This window comes from Rhinopithecus bieti, unplaced genomic scaffold, assembly GCF_001698545.2.
Source record: "Rhinopithecus bieti isolate Rb0 unplaced genomic scaffold, ASM169854v2 scaffold_19737, whole genome shotgun sequence".
NCBI lineage: Eukaryota > Metazoa > Chordata > Mammalia > Primates > Cercopithecidae > Rhinopithecus > Rhinopithecus bieti.
Genome location: NW_016809683.1, coordinates 2,482,898 through 2,502,834, shown reverse-complemented (window position 1 = coordinate 2,502,834; position 19,937 = coordinate 2,482,898). Strand labels below are relative to the sequence as shown.

The following is a 19,937-nucleotide window of genomic DNA, read 5'->3' as shown; positions in this document are numbered from 1 at the left end:
ACAAGGTGCTCAGTGGGGAGCTTTTGAGCCAGGATGAGCCAGGAAAAGGAATTTCACAAGATAATGTCATCGCTTTAGGCAAGGACCGGTCATTTTCACTTCTTTTGTGGTGGAAGGTCATCAGTTAAGGCGGGGCAGGGCATTTGCACTTCTTTCGTGATTCTTCAGTTACTTCAGGCCATCTGGGCGTATATACGTGCAAGTCACAGGGGATGTGCAAGTCACAGGGGATGCAATGGCTTGTTTGGGCTCAGAGGTCTGACACTATCCCTGTCACCAAGAGATACATGACTGTATTCTTCTTCTTCTTTTCTTTTCTTTTCTTTTTTTTTTTTTTTTTTTTGAGAAGGAGTTTCATTCTGTCACCCAGACTGGAGTGCAGTGGCATGATCTTGGCTCACTGCAACCTTTACAGCCTGGGTTCAAGCGATTTTCCTGCCTCAGCCTCCCGAATAGATGGGATTACAAGTACCCTGCCACTACATCTGGCTAATTTTTGTATTTATAGTAGAGACAAGGTATTGCCATGTTGGCCAGGCTGGTCTCAAAGTCCTGACCTCAGGTGATCTACCTTTATCAGTGTAATTACACTTTCTCAGTGTAATAAGGCAAACTTTGCTTACCATATACTTCCTGCCCCTACCCCCTCCCATGGCCTGTGTCTCTACCTCCCCATCAGGGGCCCCACTTCCTGTAGCTTGGGGTGCTATTTAAGCTTCCACCATCTGGCCCACATTAAAAAATGTATATGCCTTTTCTCCTGTTAACCTGTCTATTGTCAGCTTGTTTTATAGATTCAAATTCTTAAACCTTCAAGGTCTAGAAAGGAAGTTCCTTCTACACCTCCAATAGTATAAATAAGTGGAGCCTTTTGGTAGGTGATAGAGTCATGAGGGCCCTGCCTTTAGGCATGGAATTAGTGCCTTTATAAAAGAGACCCGGGGGGCCTGTTTGCCCCTTCTGCCATATGAGGACACAGCAAGACGGTGCCATCTGTGAAGCAGAGTGAACCTTCACCAGATACGGAATCTGCTGGTGCCTTGATTTTGGACTTCCCAGCCTCCAGAACTGTGGGTTTCTGGGTACATCTCTGTTGTTTGTAAATTACTCCGTCTAAGGTATTTTGTTAAAGCAGCACAAACAGACTAAGACACTTGGCGAGTGACATAACCTCCTTGGCTTAGTCATCTTCGGTTACTATAACAAACTAGTAACGAACTACTATAGATTGAGTTGCTTACACCACAGAAATTTATTGTTTCACAGTTCCAGAGGCTAGAAGTCCCCGGCTGAGCTGCTGATTCATTCAGTTCCTGGTGAGGGCTCTCTTCTTCTGCCTTGCAGATGGCTGCCTTCTTGCTGTGTCTACAAATAGCCTTCCTTCAGTGCAGGTGTGCAGCAGGGGTGGGGAGGTCCTCTTGTATTTCCTCTTCCTCTTATAAGGAGGTCAATTCCATTGGGTAAGAACCTCACCCTATGGCCTCATTCAACCCTAATTACCTCCCAAAGGGTCCATCTCTAAATACAGCCACATTTTGGTTTAGGACTTCAACCTATGAATTTGGAGGAGGAGACAATTTAGTTCCTAACTCTCCCTGTGGCTCAGTGACCTCTTTGTTAAAACTGGGAAGATCCGGCTGGGCATGGTGGCTCATACCTGTAATCCCAGCACTTTGGGAGGCCAAGGTGGCTGGATCACTTGAGGTCAGGAATTCAAGACCAGCCTGGCCGAAATGGTGAAACCCTGTCTCTACTAAAAATACCGAAATCAGCTGAGTGTGATGGTGTATGCCTGGAATCCCAGCTACTTGGGAGGCTGAGGCAGGAGAATTGCTTGCACTCAGGAGGCAGAGGTTGCAGTGAGCCGAGATCATCCACTGCACTCCAGCCTGGGCAACAGAGACCCTGTCTCAAAACAAACAAACAAACAGGGGAGACCCTTTTCCCAGTATATAGGCCTTAAGGAGCATTGAGGGATAAACAGAAGGCATGCCTAGGTCTGTCCAGGACAGGCACCCTCATCTCCAAGATGTACTTGATATTATTTGGACCTCCAAGGCCATTGTATGCCATGTCCTAAGGAACATTCATGTCTGGAGCCATGAGGCCCGGAATTAGCCGACCTCTGTTGCTTGATCTCCGCAAAGCGGAGACAAGACGGCACATTTCCGGGTTCTTTATTTACAAACCCTTCCCGCGCGCGCCAACCTTTCCCGCGCGCGCCAACCTTTCCCGCGCGCGCGCAAACATTTTCCCGCCCAGGAAGATATGCAGCCCAGGGCGCAGGCGCGATCCCGCGCCCGGGAAAAGTACAAACCCAGGGCGCATGCGCGATTGTAATTTGAGAAGACCCGGCCCCCGTCACCGCCCTGGCCCAACATCTTCCCCTGCCAGCCTATATAAGGCATGACCCTACACTCAATAAACGAGACTTGATCAGGCTATTTGTCTTGTCTCCATTTCTTGTGTTTTCTTGTCTCCTCCATTCCCACTCCCCCTTCCAGGGCCCATTCGACTGTCCTGCAGGTCGGGACACATTCATGTAAACTTTACATACCCACAGACACACACACCCACATCCACACCCACACATGCTCCCTTAACCCCTTCCAGTAAGCCTTGGTTTCACAGGTCCCAGTTAAATCCTTCCCCACCCCTCTGGCCCTTGACCTTACTTTCTGTTGCAAGCTCTGGTAGTACTCGGTGAGTAAGGTGAGTTTCCTCTCCAGCTCCGAGGCCTCGGCTCTCAACTCTTCCGCAAACTTTGTCCTTGCTCCTTCCTTCAGGTGCTTCCATTCCTTTGAGAGAGTGGCCCAGTCAAAGCCAAGGGAGATGACGGACATCACACCTCCCCGCAGGCAAGCATTTTTGGTCATCGGCAGTGTTTCCCCAAAGGCCTTTTGTATATGCTCGATGCTCTGGGAGGAGACTTGGCCAGTGGTCAGAAGACGCTTGCTAGCACTGGCCAAGCGTGGGTCAGCTCTGAGTTTCTGAAATACATGGATGTTTTTCTTGGCATACTCCAAGGTGTTTACACCACTATAGGAAATCTTTGCAGCAGCTGTGACATAGTCTGCCCTGTTTTCCTCATCCTCCCTGTCCTCTTGGTCATGGGTGGGCAGTATGTCTTCAGCCTGTGCTTGGGCTTTTTTATTTTCGGATTTTTCCAACATACCACTCACGATGCTGGTGACCGCAGCTGCTGCTGCCAAACCTTGACCAGTGGTGTAGAGCAGTAGGCTTACTCCTCCTGTTACTGGGGCAAAGGCGAAACCCAGGAGGCTCATTGCTTCACTGATGACAGCAGTAGAGTTGACCACTATGTTAGCCTTGGTGAATTTCTTGTGGGTTTTGTCAACATCCTCTGCAAGGGCACGGAGCTTGTTAATGTTCCCTTTTAGATCTTTTTTCAATCTGGGAAATTCTTTCAAAAATATTTTTTCTTCGGGGGACAGATCTCTGTCTTGTAGCTCCACATCTTCACACAGAGGAACATCTTCCTCATCCCTGAGGAGAAATGAAATAAAGATTTTGCTTCAGCTTCCCAGACGGGAAACTACTTGTGGCTCTTGGATATTCTTGCCACTCTCAACTTCGAATCCTCCCTGTACCTCCCTACAAAATCCCCTGAAAAGTCCCAGAGCATTGTAGAGTAGTTCAACCTTCGCTGAAAACTACTGGTTCCGTGGAGAAAAGAAACATGTAAGAGGGGCATGTGGAAGGACAAATGTGAGTCAACCCAGCCTTGGCCAAAGAATGGGGAAGGAAGATTAAGTCCTGAGGTATGTCTTCAGCCTTGTTCAGAGAAAGCACAGCACTGCTGCAGAGGAGGGGCAGTGGGGAAATGTTAAAACCCCACTCAAGATAAGGAACTTGGGAACAATGGCAGGAGAGACCTGGGAAAAGTAGGAGAAAGAGAAAACAAGGTGGTGGGCAGGGGATGAGAGTCCCAGATGTGTACAAGTGAGTAGGAGGGTGGAGGGGGCCATATTGAGTCATACATCCTCCGCTCTGATGACCCTGAATCTGGCTACGTGGGGTGTGCCTCTGCTTCTATCAGGAGTTGCACATTGAGAGTTGAGATACATTATTATTCATGTCCTGAATGCTCTCCTTGCTCTTGGTCAGCTTTACTTGACCCTTCAAGCACATGGGATTGGTCCTTCATGGAAGAAGTTTGGACAAAGAGACCCAGGCCCCTCTTCCTCCAACATTTCACAGGACGAAGTACGTAGGGATCTTTGCCAGGTCAGTTGGCTTTGACCTTCAAGAGAGAGCTGCATCAGGGTAAGAGCAAAGCCTATTGCTTGGGACATTTTCTCATGCAAGATGCCATTTGTGCATTTCTTTCAGGGTGAGCCATGGAGGCCTGGTGATAACAGATGCCCTGGCCCAAAGGAGAACATCAGAGCTGGAGGGAACCCTGGAGAGGATCTGGGCCATCTCCTTTATGATTCAGTGAGGGGCCTCAAGCCCAGAGAGAAAAGAGGACACTCCCAAAGGAACATGCAAGGTAAAGATGGAGCGTTGGGTGGGCTGTGAGTCCTAAACTTGGTGCTTTCTGCCCTTCCTCTCACCTGTCAGTTGATGTCACGGCCTCCTCATTGAAGTATATGTATGTCCATAAATGTATTTATCTTTAAATCTCTCTTTCCACACACACATGCACAGAATTCCTCAGTGGGAAAGATTAGAAACTAAATATACCATCGAGCATATGTTTTAAGTATTAATGAATTAATAAACTTAGGCCCAATTATCCATTAATCCACAGATGTAAATCAGTTAACAGAGCAGAAGATCACCAGGGCTTGCAATGGGAAGGGGTGGGATGAAGGCAAGCGGGGTGACCCTGATGAAGAACCCCAGACATAAAAGATGCCATAGTTTAGCCCACCCTGATCTCTGTGTTTCCTCAAGGTATGCTAGACAAAAAGAAACAGCAAATAGATACGTAGTTGCAAAGATCAACAACGCCACTGTAAATTAACTGTAAAGTTTTGGTTTTCGCACGGCTGATAACTAACAGAAGCTTGACTTCATGTGTTTCTTAATTAAACCAACCATCTCACATGTGAACATCTCTGCTCCAGTACATCCTGTATCAGCTGGTGATGTCTACTGGCACTGGATAACATTTCAGTCCAGTTCCATGAGATACTACACATAATTCACCTAATTCACTCAGCAAATATTTGTTACTTGCACACGTTGTGCAGGAGGCTGATTTACTGATAACTGGGCTTAAATTCATCAATTTGTTAACATCAAATGGCTTCCTTCCTTGGTGGTATATGAGCTGAAGAAATGGAGTTCCTGTCTTCAAGAGAGTTACAGAGATGAGGCTCCAGAGAGGAGCAACTTCTGTCTTTGGAGTCTTATTGCCCAATGCCATGTGACTGACTCAATCTTGACTTGCTCTCCAAAATATTTACTTTAGCTCTGTGAAGTATTTTTTTTCCCTAGGGGAATGGATTTTCGCATGCGTAATAGAGACCAGTGGGAAGATAAGGCCCACTTCACAGCTAATCCTATCAGAGCACATGTATTCCTTATCGTGAGGATGCCTGCAGCATTTCAACAGAACCAGCCCTCTCCCTGGGGACTACGCCTTTTGGGTTACCTTTTCAAATCAACACCAGCCTCACTTTCTTTCTCTGCCTGGTTGTCCAGCAGCCTCTGTGGCACCAAATCTGTGTCCCCAGGAGTCAAATGATTTTCTGGTCAGGAATGTAGAAAAACAACGTTACTGCACATATGATGAAACCTTATGAAATTCAGGTGTGGAGGGATTTTGGATTATGTGGTATCAAAATAACAACCATATAGCATACTAAATATTTGCAAACTATTATTTTAAAATTGCATGTTGAGGTGTAGCTTACATACAATAAATGCATGCAGTGCAATAGTCAGTTCAATACATTTTGACCTCTTTATTGCAGGGTAGCAGTATACGCCACCCCAAAATATGCCACTTCGGCATAAGAATTATTTTGGGCCAAAGGCAATTGAGAAGAAGTGGGTACAAGAAAAGTTCTCCACCCTCCCCCTATTTGCCTAAAAGCAAGACATAAATTGACAAAGGTAAAGCTGTCCCTCATCTCCTCACTATCAGGAAGGATAAAGTTTGATCACCAAAGATGACATTGACTTGCCTTCCCATAAGTTGTTCCTCCTGGAGACTCAAAACCCTTTTCCACTGTCTTACTACTTCTCTAAAAATTTACCGTTCATTGTTGGAGGTGTATTGAAGCTGGAATTCAAAGCTACCTCTTTGAGAATTATTTAATCCCTAGATCTCTCCCATGTCCATATGAAATAGACATGTTAACACACTTCTGCTTGATTTTCTCTTGTTAATCTGTCTTGGGTTACAGGAGTCTGTTCCAGCTAAGAACTTATGAGGGTTGAGAAAAAAATTACTTTTCCTCCCATACATAGCCAAGGGCTGGTAACAACCCAAATACATCAATCAATAGAAGAATAAACAAACAAATTATAGTATTTTTATATAGTTAAATACTACATAGCAATAACAACTTTTAAAACTACTGATACTCAAACAACATGGAATAACTTCACAGACATTATTATTGAGTGAAAGAAATTAAACAAATGACTCCATTTATATGAAGTTCAATAATATGCAAATGAATTGGTTGTAGAAGTCAGAATCATGGTTTTCTCTCAGGTGGGGCGATTATTGACTGGGAGGAGGAAGTACAAGGAAATCTCCTGTTCTCCATCTTGACCTGGGTGAGTGATTTCTTAGATGGATATTATGAGAGGAAAAAAAAAATTTCCCTCTACCCTTCTAAGTTCTCAGCTAGGACCCTTGTAACCCAAGACAGATTAATAAGAGAAAAACAAACAGAAGTGTACTCTTAGGTGTATGTAGGAGACACCAGGGAATAAACAATTCTCAAAGGAGTGGCTTAGAACTCCCTGCTTATATAGCCACCCTCAACAAAGAATTATACAATTTTAGAGAAGTGACAAGATGAAGAAAAAGACTTGGCATCTTGAGGGCCACCAAACTCTGGGTAGACAAATAAATAGGAAAGGAAGAATAGAAAGAGACTAGTCAATAAAATTTGTTATGCAGCTTCCTCTGGTACCATCTCCAGGCCCATAAAGGTCTAAAGTTCTCAGTGGTTAACCTTTATGATCCTTGATAGAAAGACCTTTGTAAATTTAGGTCTTGCTTTTAGGCAAATAGAGAGAGGACAGAGAGCCTTCCTGCATCTGCTTCTTCTTAATTGCCTTCACCTCAAGAATCCCTATGCCAAAGGGGCGTATCTCGGAGTCGCGTATTCTTTTCTCTCACAAATATTATGACCACATGGACAGTAATGATTAAAGGATCATTTTCACCGAACAAAGCAGTAATTTACAAGGCTTATATTCCCAAAAACGTAATATGTTGTGATATTATGATTTATAAGTATAATTATATATAGATATATAATTACATATATGTGTGTATATATATGTGTGTGTATGTGTGTGTGTGTGTGTGTGTGTGTGTATATGGTTCTCATCCCCATTTCTGGCACAGGGCTCCTAAAACCCTTGGAATTTCCTGGTGATGAAAACAATAAAGGTGAAAAGAGCATCTTTTCTTAACCATAACCGGCCCCTTTTAGCCACACCTGAGTTGATGTTAACGATGTGACTTTAGTAAGCCTCCAAGGATGGGGGCGCTGGTCGTCTGGGGAACCAACCATGTGATTTGAGGGTTGGAATATTCTTGAGTTCCAGGAGAGGACAGAGACTGGAGATTGAGTTAACCACCAATGGCCCATAGTTTCTTTAATCAGTCATGCCTGTGTGAGGAAGCCTCCATAAAACTCAAAAGGACAGGGTTCAAAGAGCTTCTGGGTTGGTGAACACATGGAGATACCTGGAGGGTGGTGTGCCCAGAGACGGCATGGGAACTCCATGTCTCTTCCCCTATATCTTGCCCTGTGCATCAATTCCATCTGGCCATTCTTGAGTTGGATCCTTTATAATAAACTGGTCATTGTAAATAAATGTTTCCCTGAGTTTTGCAAGCTGTTCTAGCAAATTATTGAAACTGAGGAAGGGGGTGTGGAAATCTTCCATGTGTCACCACGTTGGACAAAAGTTGTGGGTAACCTGGGGACCCACCACTTACAACTGGTGTCTGAAGTGGGGGCAGTCTTATGGAACTGAGCCCTTAACCTATGGGATCTAATGGTATCTCCAAGGAGATAGTGTCTCAATTGAGTTAAACTGTAGGATGCCAAGTTTGTTCTCATCAAGAAGTGGAGAATTGCTTGGTGTGGGGGAAAAAACTCACACATTTTGGTGACCAGAAGAAGTAAATTGGTGTGAGTATTGAGGGTAGTAGTAGAGTTCAGCCTCCTTCCTTCGCCTCTCTCGCACACACCCTCTTGCCCTTCTGCCTTCTGCCTTCTGCCATGGGATAACACAGCAAGAAGGTCCTTGCCAGATGCTAGCACCCTGATATTGAACTTCCCAGCCTCCAGAACTGTGAGAAATAAATTTCTTTTCTTTATAAATTCCCCAGTTTGTGGTATTCTGTTATAGCAGCACAAAACAGACTAAGACAGAATAAAAGAGTCCCCCAGTCCTTCTATCTACAAGGGTTTTAGGAGCTCTATGTTGGTAGGGGTAATGGCAGCAGTTAGATTTGCAGAAATCCACAGGTTTTACCAGCGCATGTGGGAGGTGAGAGAGTAGAGTCAAGGATAACATCATGTTTTGGGCCTTGAACAACTGTTACAATGAAGATCCCATTTACTGGGATGGGAAGGGGTGAAGGTTTTTTGGTAGGATATGTGTTTGTCATGGGGTGTGATAAAGTTCAGTGTGGAATGGGTTAAGTTTGAGAAACCTGTTAGACAGCCAAGTGATGTTGAGTCTGTTTCTGGCTGGAGATCAAATTTGGGAGCCATCAGTGCAGAAAGTAGTTGAAATCATGACTTGGGGGAGAACCCCAGGATAAGTGTAATAGTAGAGACAGAGTGCAGTCCAAGAACTGGGCCCTGAGCACTCCAATAGTGGGAGCTGAGGAGGGAGAGGAGGAAGAACAAGAGATGGAACACAGGAGCAGCTGATGAAGCACACAGAGAACTAACAGAGAATGGCATTTTGGAATCCAGGGTGAAACATTTGAATATGATTGACAGCCTTTGTGTCTCCCTGTATTTTTCAACATTCTGAATCTTGCTTTCCATCTTTATCTTACGAAGATTCTGCTTTACCTGCCAGTGACAATGGCTGGAATGGAAGAAAACATACCTTGGCAGGCTGGAGGTAGCGTGTTTCTGATCCTACTCATATTCAGAATGACAGGTGTTCTGGCTGGGAAGAGACGCTGTACTACCTTTCTAGAGGAGAAAGAAGGCCTTCTCATTAGTATGGATTCAAAGCCCTTTTCTATCACTTACCTGTTCTGGGGTTTCAAGACATTCAAGACACCACTGTACGTTTCCCCTCTCAGAAAAGAGAAATAGTTTGATATAATAAGATATAACTTATAGATAAGTAAAATAGCTAGTAAAATGCCTAGCTCAATAAGTGTTCAGGAGCAACTAGTTTCTGCATTTTTCATAATTATAAATAGGATAAAAATAGTGTCTTACAAGGAAAGGACCCTCAGATTGGCTCAGAAAGCAAACCCCAACTACTTTGTATGTTTCTTACAGGAGATACAACTGAAACAGTGACTTGAAAAAAGTTGAAACTAAAAGGTTGGGCAAAATCACAAAGGCAAGGGAAGTGTCTGTGGCTGTAAGAGGAATCCTTGGGATGGAGCTGTTCTGTGTCTTGATTAGTGGTAGTCACACACATCCACATGTGAGAAAATTGCAGGAAATTAAACTTGGGAAAACTCAGTAATGGGTCTATGGGATCTCTCTGTATTATTTATTATAACTGCATGTAAATCTATAATTATTTCAAAATAGAAATTTTTTTTAAGTGGCAGGCAAATAAAAAAAGTATTGTAACATTATTAATAGTAAAAAACAAAAAAACAAAACAAAACAAAAAAACACCTAAATTTCCACTTAAAGTGGACTGATTAAAAAAACTATGGCCTATCAAACAATGATATCCTATGCAGACATTAAAGCAAAGGAGGCAAATTCATGTGAACAGATGTGGAAGGATCTCCTATATGCATTGGTAAATTAAAAGGCAGGGTCCATTTGTACACATAAAAGATAAATGTGACTGTATAGACAAGCATCTATGCCAGATGCAGTGGTTTATGCTTTTTTTTCTTTTTCTTTTTTTTTTCTTTTTGAGACAGAGTCTTGTGCTATCACCCAGGCTAGAGTGCAGTGGCACTATCTCAGCTCACTATAACCTCCACCTCCTGAGTTCAAGCGATTCTCCTGCCCTCAGCCTCCTGAGTAGCTAGGATTACAGGCATCTGCCACCACGCACGGCTATTTTTGTATTTTTAGTAGAGACAGGGTTTCACCATGTTGGCCAGGCTGGTTTCCAACTCCTGACCTCAGGTGATCTGCTCACCTCGGCCTCCCAAAGTGCTAGAATTATAGGCATGAGCCACCAAGCCTGGCCAGTTTATGCCTTTAATCCCAGTACTTTGAGAGGATGAAGTGGGAGGAAAGTAGCCAGGCATGGTGGTTGGCATCTGTAATCCCAGCTACTCAGAAGACTGAGGCAGGAGGATCACTTGAGCCCAGAAGTCGGAGACCAGCCGTTTTACCAGTTGGTAAAACAGTGAGACCTTGTCTCCGAAAAAAAAGAAAAAGAAAAAAAAAATTTAATAGCAGTAATCAGTGAAGAGATTAAGGGTCAGGAATCAGTGGAAGCTTTTCTCTAGGTCCCTTCATACTTTTTGTATCAGTATTTTTTGCCACGTGGCTGTCTGTGATATGTTAAGCAATTAAAAAAAAAAACAGTTTTCCCATGAGGCGGGTTGAATAGTGTGCCCCCTCCCCTGCCAAATTCATGTCTACTTGGAACCTTAGAATGTGACCTTATCTGGAAATAGGGTCTTTGTAGTTAAAATTAGTGAAGGATCTCCGGGTGAAATTATCCTGGATTTAGGGTGGCCCCGAAATCCACCACTGGTGTCATTATAAGAAGAGGAGGTGACAGAGAGAGACACAGAAAAGAAGGCCGCGTGCAGACAGAGGCAGAGATTAGAGTCGTGCTGTCAGAAGCCACCAAGGCTGCAAAAGGCACAGAGGGTCTCCTGGGAGCCTGCAGCAGAAGTGTGCCCTACCGGCACTATGATTTTTTACTTTCAGCCTCCAGAACCGTGAGACACTAAATGTCTGTTGTGTGAGGCCACCCAGTTTGTGGTGCTTTCTGACAGCAGCCCTAGAGAAGCAAATATATTCCTTTGGATCTCTTCCCTACATTTGGTACTTGGTCCAGCGCTTACGGCAGAAATGCCATTTCCTAGATATGGCTTCTCGCTCAGCTCATCCTCCCTTCTCTCATCCTCTTCCCTTCCACTTGTAAAAAGTTAGAAAAAAAAAAATCCTCCCTCACATACTCTGAAGGGACACAAATTCTTTATTTTTTAAATTTTTGATTAATTAATTTTTTTTTTTGAGACGGAATTTTGCTCTCGTTGCCCAGGCTGGCATACAATGGCACAATCTTGGCTTATTGCAACCTCTACCTCCCAGATTCAAGCAATTCTCCTGCCTCAGCCTTCCGAGTAGCTGGGATTACAGGCACGTGGTAACACGCCTGGCTAATTTTTGTATTTTTAGTAGAGATGGGTTTCACCATGTTGGCCAGGCCGGTCTTGAACTCCTGACCTCAGGTGATGCACCTGCCTCAGCCTCCCAAAGTGCTGGGATTACAGGTGTGAACCAGTGAACCACCATGCCCAGCCTGGGACACAAATTCCTTTTTTTTTTTTTGAGACGGAGTCTCGCTGTGTTGCCCAGGCTGGAGTGCAGTGACGTGATCTCGGCTCACTGCAAGCTCCACCTCCCGGGTTCACGCCATTCTCCCGCCTCAGCCTCCGAGTAGCTGGGACTACAGACGCCCGCCACCACGCCTGGCTAGTTTTTTGTATTTTAGTAGAGACGGGGTTTCACCATGTTAGCCAGGATGGTCTCGATGTCCTGACCTCGTGATCCACCCGCCTCGGCCTCCCAAAGTGCTGGGATTACAGGCGTGAGCCACCGCGCCCGGCCTCACAAATTCTTATAGCCATTCATTTTCTAATTGTTTAAATGAATACAAGTTTACAGTTGAAAATTTAGAAATAAATTATAAAATCTGCCTGTACACTCACCACATGGAAATAAAAACTAGTGATATTTTATTTTACAAACCAAAAATTTAAATGAATGCTGTTCATGTAGTTTGTGTGAATTCTTGTCACTTAACATTGTATCGTTGGAGCCAGGTGCAGTGGCTCAAGCCTGTAATCCCAGCACTTTGGGAGGCCGAGACGGGTGGATCACGAGGTCAGGAGATCAAGACCATCCTGGCTAACATGGTGAAACCCTGTCTGTACTAAAAAAAACAAAAAACTAGCCGGGTGAGGTGGCAGGCGCCTGTAGTCCCAGCTACTCGGGAGGCTGAGGCAGGAGAATGGTGTGAACCCGGGAGGCAGAACTTGCAGTGAGCCAAGAGCCGGCCACTGCACTCCAGCCTGGGCCACAGAGCAAGACTCCGTCTCAAAAAAAAACAAGAAACAAAAACATTGTATCGTAGTAGTTCCCCAGGTGATATATAGAAACCGTGTCGCATTTCATTATACGAATGTATGACTACACATTCAGTAACTTTCTCACTGTTGAAACTTTGGGTTGTTTTCAGTTATTTTAAAATTTTATATTTATAATTTTTGGTTAAAATCCTTATATAGACGTGTGTCTACATGTTTGGTTATTTCTTTGGGGCAGTCTATGAAAAAGAATTAATGTGTCAAAGATAAAAACGTTCTCCCCTCTTTGGTGTATGAAGCTTGGTTTGGTTTGGGGGGCTTGGCACCTTTAAGGACTTACTTTCGCCAGACATACATCTACCTGCTTTACAGTGACCCTGTGAAATCGATGCTAAGATTATGCCCAGTTTACAAATGTGCAAATTGAGACAAAGGGAGGCCAGTGTTACACAGTAAGCAGGAGAGCCTGTACGATTCCAGCCACGCTGAGTCTGGAGTGGTTGGTCCCAATCAGAGCGCATTTGCTCCCCAGGACGTTGCTAATATCTGGAGACATTTTTGATGGTCTCAACTGGAGAGGGTATGTAGTAGGCAGATGCCAGGGATGCCGCCAAGCACCCTACAATGCACAGGACGGCCCCCACAACCAGGGATCACCTGGTTAAACATGACAAGGGTGCCGGGGGTGAGAGACCCTGGTCTGGAACCCCATTTTTCACCACAGTCCCCCAGTACCTCTCCCACTTTTTTTACATTAGTCCTATGGGATGCAGGAGAAAGGTAACAGCAGGAAACTCATCTGGGCAGATCCCATTCCCTCCCCTCTGACCTGCTCTCGGTGGTTGTGAGATGAGAGTTTTATTGGGAGAGGATGTGAGACATTATTTTCATTTGAAAGCTTATAGGATATTTATGACAGTCTTCCCTTATCTGCCTTCCCCCACAAAACCAACTTCTTCAGATACACAATCTAAGTAAGAAAAGTCTGCTTACTTTGAAAACACAGCTTCAAGATAATATCCCAATTTTTTTTTTTTTTTTTTTTTTTTGAGACAGGTCTCACTCTGCTGCCCAGGCTGGAGTGCAGTGGTGCGATTACTGCTCACTACATTCTTGACTTTCTGGGTTCAAGTGATCCTTCCACCTCAGCACCCCCCTACCCACCCAGTAGCTGGGACTACAGATGTGCACCATCACGCCCAGCTAATTTTTGATTTTTTGTAGAGACAGGGTCTCACTATGTTGCCCATGCTGGTCTCAAACTCTTGGGCTCAAACAAGACACTTGCCTTAGCCTCCCAAAGTGCTGGGATTACAGGCATGAGCCACTGCGCCTGGCCTAGTCACCCTAATATTTATCACAAACTCCCTCACCCTCATCCCAAACAACTTCCCATAAACCTACAATCTAGAAAACTCTGTAGGTTGGCTTTGCAGTTTCTGGACAACTCACCCAGCACCCTTTTTCTTGTGAAATGACACCCCTAAACCACTCCTATATTGAATTTCTAGAGAAACCACTGTGGCTGATGTAATCACCTGCTTTCTTTTTTTTTTCTCTCTCTGTCGTCCGGGCTAGAGTGCAGTGGCGCGATCTCGGCTTACTGCAAGCTCCGCCGTTCTCCTGCCTCAGCCTCCCAAGTAGCTGGGACTACAGGCGCCCGCCACCACGCCTGGCTAATTTTTTGTATTTTTAGTAGAGACGGGATTTCACCGTGTTAGCCAGGATGGTCTCGATCTCCTGACCTCGTGATCCGCCGGCCTCGGCCTCCCTAAGTGCTGGGATTACAGGCGTGAGCCACCGCGCCTGGCCGAAATCACCTGATTTCTAAGTGCCAGATCACCTCTGCTTAAGCCCTCGGATCCCCAGCAGTGGAGGGGCAAATGCAGCTTGGCTAGTCACATCACACGCTTTATCACGTTTTGATTTAACCCTCAAATGGCTGTAAGGGACAGAAACCTACCGGGTTTAACACAGGAGAAATTGATCCTCAGACTCTCCCCAAGCTCTGGCTGGCATTTGAACCCCGCTGCTTTGACAGCAGCTCTTTTTCCTGAGTCAGGTGCCTAAAGCTAACCCCTTGGGGGCTTTGTCCTTCAGGGACTAGAGCAGCAGCCCCCTTCTCCCCCAACTTCTGCCTGCCATCTCACCTTCTCTCCACGGAGCTCTCCTTTGTGGCCTCGGGTCCCGAGGGAGAGGAAGATCCTGAACCTCTGTCCTTGACTCTCCGAGGCCCCCTGGTCCTGCAGGAGGCTGTGAGCGTCTGGGCTGGAGAAAGACAGATAGCAAGAGTAGGGTGGCTTTTTAACAGGAATTGATTGCGAAACTGGTTTGCTCTTCCAGGAAATCATGGGCTCCAGCTGTCACTTTCATTTTCCTTTTTGCCTGTTTCTCTAACTGCATGCACAACGAGATGAAAGAAAAGAATCAAAGTCAGAAGGCCTGAGTCTCTCGTCTCTGTCCTGGCTGTGTTATAGGATGGACCTATATGGGGTATGAAAATAGCTCCTGTGGCTTAGAGCTATGGTGAGGAGCCCATGAGCAAGCGATGGGGCACCTGATGAATACTGGATTCACAGTAGCGATCATCACTGATTGTTCTGAAACTGCTTTCCTCCACAGCATCTTCATGGGGATAACAGCCCTATGAGGTGCACGGCCGGCATTAAAAGGCTAATAACTCTGAAATGCAGAATCGTCTGAAAATGGAAACTTTTTTATTTTATTTTATTTTTGAGATGAAGTCTCGCTCTGTTGCCCAGGCTGGAGTGCAATGGCACGATCTCGGCTCACTGCAACCTCTGCCTCCTGGGTTCAAGCTATTCCCCTGTCTCAGCCTCCCCAGTAGCTGAGATTACCTGCGCCCGCCACCACGCCTGGCTAATTTTTGTATTTTTAGTAGAGATGGGGTTTTATGTTGGCCAGGCTGGTCTCAAACTCTTGACCTCAAGTGATCCACCCACCTCAGCCTCCCAAAGTGCTGGGATTATAGGCGTGAGCCACTGCACCCGGCCTGAAAACGAAAACTTAAAAAAAAAAAAAATTTATTCATTTAGTGGCAAAACCTGACCTGATCTGGCATGAATTCACTTATGGTTTTATGTCTCTTGCTTAATTTGAATATTCACTGTCACTGTAAAATATTAATATGTTTGACTGGGGAGGGCTGCTGGGGGTGGGTGGGTTACATAGTACGTGATACCTGCACCCCATTACCTTTCTAAAAATCAGTTGGGAACTCTGACATGCATCTGGCTTCAAGGATTGGAGATACAGGATGTGATACTCTGTCTCCCACTTTAAGGAAGAGGAAACTCAGGCTTGTAGAAGTTGTGGGTTGTTAGTGATTACACAGCTAAGAACCAGTCAAGGCTCTGTGTCTGCAAGAATGAGCCCACAGTGTGGTTATGGGCTGAGATGTGTGTGTCTCTCTAGCATTTGTGTCAAGTTGTGATCAGAAGTCATGTGGTTTGCTATATTTGTATGTCCAGAAATCCCCAGTCACCACCCCTAGCTGAGGCCACACTGGGGGCTATTGCTTTGCAGAAGGCGTGGCCTACGTAGCCAGTCCTGGCTTTGCGACGATGAAGGCCACCTCCTGTCCCTGGGCCCTACGAGCAGGAATGAGAGGTTAAGGGCTGCTGGGTTGGGTCCTGTAGGGGCCTTTCCAACCCTGGCACACCAGATTCCACAACCCACCCCTGCTGTGGCCTCCCACACTTGGAGAACACTCTAAACACAGCCTGACCTTGAAGAGGACTTGGCTGCCTGGCTGGGGTCGCTGAGCCATCCCAGGCCTCCCTGCTGTTTTCCCTGGCAACGAACCCAGATGTTGTGGTCACTGCTCGGTCCTGGGAGTCTCAGGGGCCAGACCGGCCATTGGATGAGGGGCAGTGTTTACCACCAGGGGTCTTGTGAAACGATCGCCCCAAGAGATGCTGTGTGAGAAAAATATTCTGTAGCCAAATGCAGGAAGTGCTGCTTATGTAAGGGAACAGAAAACATCCATCCTGTAGGTCAGATGAACAAAAGTGGGGAGTTGCTTAATTTCCTAGAGTCCACTTCCCTTCCCTCAAGGCCCAAGACCTGCTGAAAAGAAACAAACTTGCCTGAAGGCCCCTCAGTCTCTTGTGGTTTAAAACACACTCACGGGCCGGGCGGGGCACGGTGGCTTATGCCTGTAATCCCAGCACTTCAGAAGGCTGAGGCAGGCAGATCGCCTGAGGTCAGGAGTTCAAGGCCAGCCTGACCAACATGGTGAAACCCCATCTTTACTAAAAATACAAAAATTAGCTATGTGTCGTGGCGGGCACCTGTAATCCCAGCTACTTGGGGGGCTGAGGCAGGAGAATCACTTGAACCTGGGATGCAGAGGTTGCAGTGAGCAGATATTATGCCATTGTACTCCAGCCTGGGCAACAGAGTGAGACTCTCTCAAAAAAAATTTTTTTTTAAATAAAAAAAAAAAAAACACGCACGCACACACACACTCTTTTGGGTAAAGTCTGTCATTTGGGGGTGAATGTTCAGGCAATTTAAGTTCGAATTTTTTGTCAGGGCTTTTTATGTTTTCTTAAAAGTTTGCCTCCCATTGAGGCTGCAGTGAGCTGAGATCGCACCACTGTACTCCAGTCTGGGTGACAGAGAGAGACCCTGTCGGAAGGAAGGAAGGACGGAAGAAGGAAGGAAGGACGGAAGAAGGAAGGAAGGAAGGAAGGAAGGAAGGAAGGAAGGAAGGAAGGAAGGAAGGAAGGAAGGAAGGAGGAAATTTGCCTGCCTCTGAGATGGCATCTGGGGGCAGGGGCTTGTACTGGCCCTCTGGGGTTCCACTGGCCCACAAAGAGGGTCCTTTGTGACCCTCCCACCAGGCATCACTGGCTCCCGGACACCTGGGTTCTGGTTTGCCTTGCACCTCTCTCGAGGACCTGCAGGTTTTCTGTGTTGCAGCCACAACCAACCCACCCTGGGCTCAGGCTGTCTGCCTCCCAGAGAGCTCACCACGCCTCAGCCCAGTGGCCCCTGGCACAGACAGGGAGGAGAGAAAGGCCTTGAAGCACATTTTGACCCTGAGATTCTTGAATTCCAGAAATTTCTTCTCTTCTCTCTGGCTACAGCATGTAAGGAGAGTTTGAGCAAACGCTGTCCTGAGAGTGCAATTTGCCAAATGTAGCAAAAGTTCCATCGTAACCTGCGTTGCTTTGCCTGGAAGCAGTTTCAGGAAACTGGGAATCCAGGCCAGAGTGTAGCAGGGAAGTAGCCATTACAAGGGGAGAGCGGAGCACTGAACTTGAACCCAGGACCACCAAAAGGGCCAGGCCTGGCATGGCCACACCCTTGTTGCTTGGCCCACAGCAACTAACCCTCACCCACTTCCGTTCCGTCTCCTTCCTGGGATTCTTGTGAGGAAGTTTTTGTTTGTTTGCTTTTTGTTTTGTTTTGTTTTGTTTTGTTTTGAGACAGTCTCGCTCTGTCGCCCAGGCTGGAGTGCAGTGGTGCGAACTTGGCTTACTGCAACCTCCGCCTCATAGGTTCAAGCGATTCTCCTGCCTCAGTCTCCCAAGTAGCTGGGATTACAGGCACGTGCTAACATGCCTGGCTAATTTTTGTATTTTCAGTAGAGATGGAGTTTTGCCATGTTGGCCAGGGTGGTCTCGAACTCCTGACCTCAGGTGATCCACTTGCCTCGGCCTCCCAAAGTGCTGGGATTACAGGCATGAGCCACTGCGCCTGGCCTAGTCACCCTAATATTTATCACAAACTCCCTCACCCTCTTCCCAAACAACTTCACATAAACCTACAATCTAGAAAACTCTGTAGGTTGGCTTTGCAGTTTCTGGACAACTCACCCAGCACCCTTTTTCTTGTGAAATGACACCCCTAAACCACTCCTATACTGAATTTCTAGAGAAACCGCTGTGGCTGATGTAATCACCTGCTTTCTTTTTTTTTTTTGTTTTCTCTGTCATCCGGGCTAGAGTGCAGTGGCGCGATCTCGGCTTACTGCAAGCTCCGCCGTTCTCCTGCCTCAGCCTCCCGAGTAGCTGGGACTACAGGCGCCCGCCACCACACCTGGCTAATTTTTTGTATTTTTAGTAGAGACGGGATTTCACCGTGTTAGCCAGGATGGTCTCGATCTCCTGACCTCGTGATCCGCCGGCCTCGGCCTCCCAAAGTGCTGGGATTATAGGTGTGAGCCACCGTGCCCAGTGGAATGAGTCATCTTGACAATGGTAAAGGTTGATGCACATACCAGGTGCTCTGGCCATCATGACTATTTTTGTATACACAGGACTCTTTTTTTTTTTTTTTTTTTTTTTTGAGACGAAGTTTCACTCCTGTTGCTCAGGCTGGAGCTCAATGGCAACCTCGGCTCACTGCAACCTCCACCTCCTGGGTTCAAGCAGTTCTCCTGCCTCAGCCTCACGAGTTGCTGGGATTACAGGTGCCCACCACCACATCTGGCTATTTTCTTTTTTGGTATATTTAGTAGAGATGGGGTTTCACCATGTTGACCAGGCTGGTCTTGAACTTCTGACCTCAGATGATCCACCTGCCTCGGCCTCCCAAACTGCTGGGATTACAGGCGTGAGCCACCCCGCCCGGCCCCAAGGACTCATCTTTCATGGGAGATCTGAGAGACTCTTGAGGGGATGTCTCCTCCTTTCTACCCTGAATTAAAAATGAAGATGTCTGGTGTCCTGGGTCGGGGGATGGGAACTTCCAAGTGCAGAATGTTACATATGGAGCACGTGCTGGGAATATTTCACTCATGATCTCATTTCATCCGTGTGCTCCTTCTATGAAGCAGGGGACACAAGCCCAATTTATACCTGCCAAGGCTGATGCTCCTGGGCCCAAGGACTTCATCCAAGATCATAGTGTCTAACATGACTAGGGTTAGGCGTCGAACCCAAATCTGTCTGCCTCCAGTTCTTTGCACTAAAGCACATCACAGAAGCCCACATCTCTGTTCTGTGGCTGAATGATCAGTGAGTTTGCAAACGGCTCTCCTTGCGGTAGCCTGGCCAGGTGTGGGGTGGGGGTGGGCAGGGGCTGGAACAGGAGGTACAGGTTGTGCAAGAGGTGAGGTTGGTTGGCATTTTAGTTAGCAGGTTGCAAGTGACACATCATCTTGGAGCACTGGAAGCAAAAGCAGGGAAGCTTATTTATTCAGCTTGGTGGTTCTCATACTGCAAGTCACAATTTACTGTGTCCTGAAATCAGCCTAGTGGGTCGCAAGAAATAATAAAGGGAAATGAGGTCGGACGTGGTGGCT

At 46.3% G+C, this 19,937-nt stretch overlaps 1 protein-coding gene across 1 annotated transcript; it reads right to left on the bottom strand.

Annotated features, from left to right (window-relative positions):
• Positions 1 to 2,523: 2,523 nt before the first annotated feature.
• On the bottom strand, positions 2,524 to 14,966 carry APOL6 (apolipoprotein L6). Its single transcript, XM_017890118.1, is given in 5 exon segments — positions 2,524 to 2,577; positions 2,580 to 3,507; positions 5,624 to 5,720; positions 9,292 to 9,380; positions 14,812 to 14,966. Coding segments are annotated over 4 exon segments (1,104 nt in total). The 5' UTR covers positions 9,332 to 9,380; positions 14,812 to 14,966; the 3' UTR covers positions 2,524 to 2,538.
• Positions 14,967 to 19,937: the final 4,971 nt, after the last annotated feature.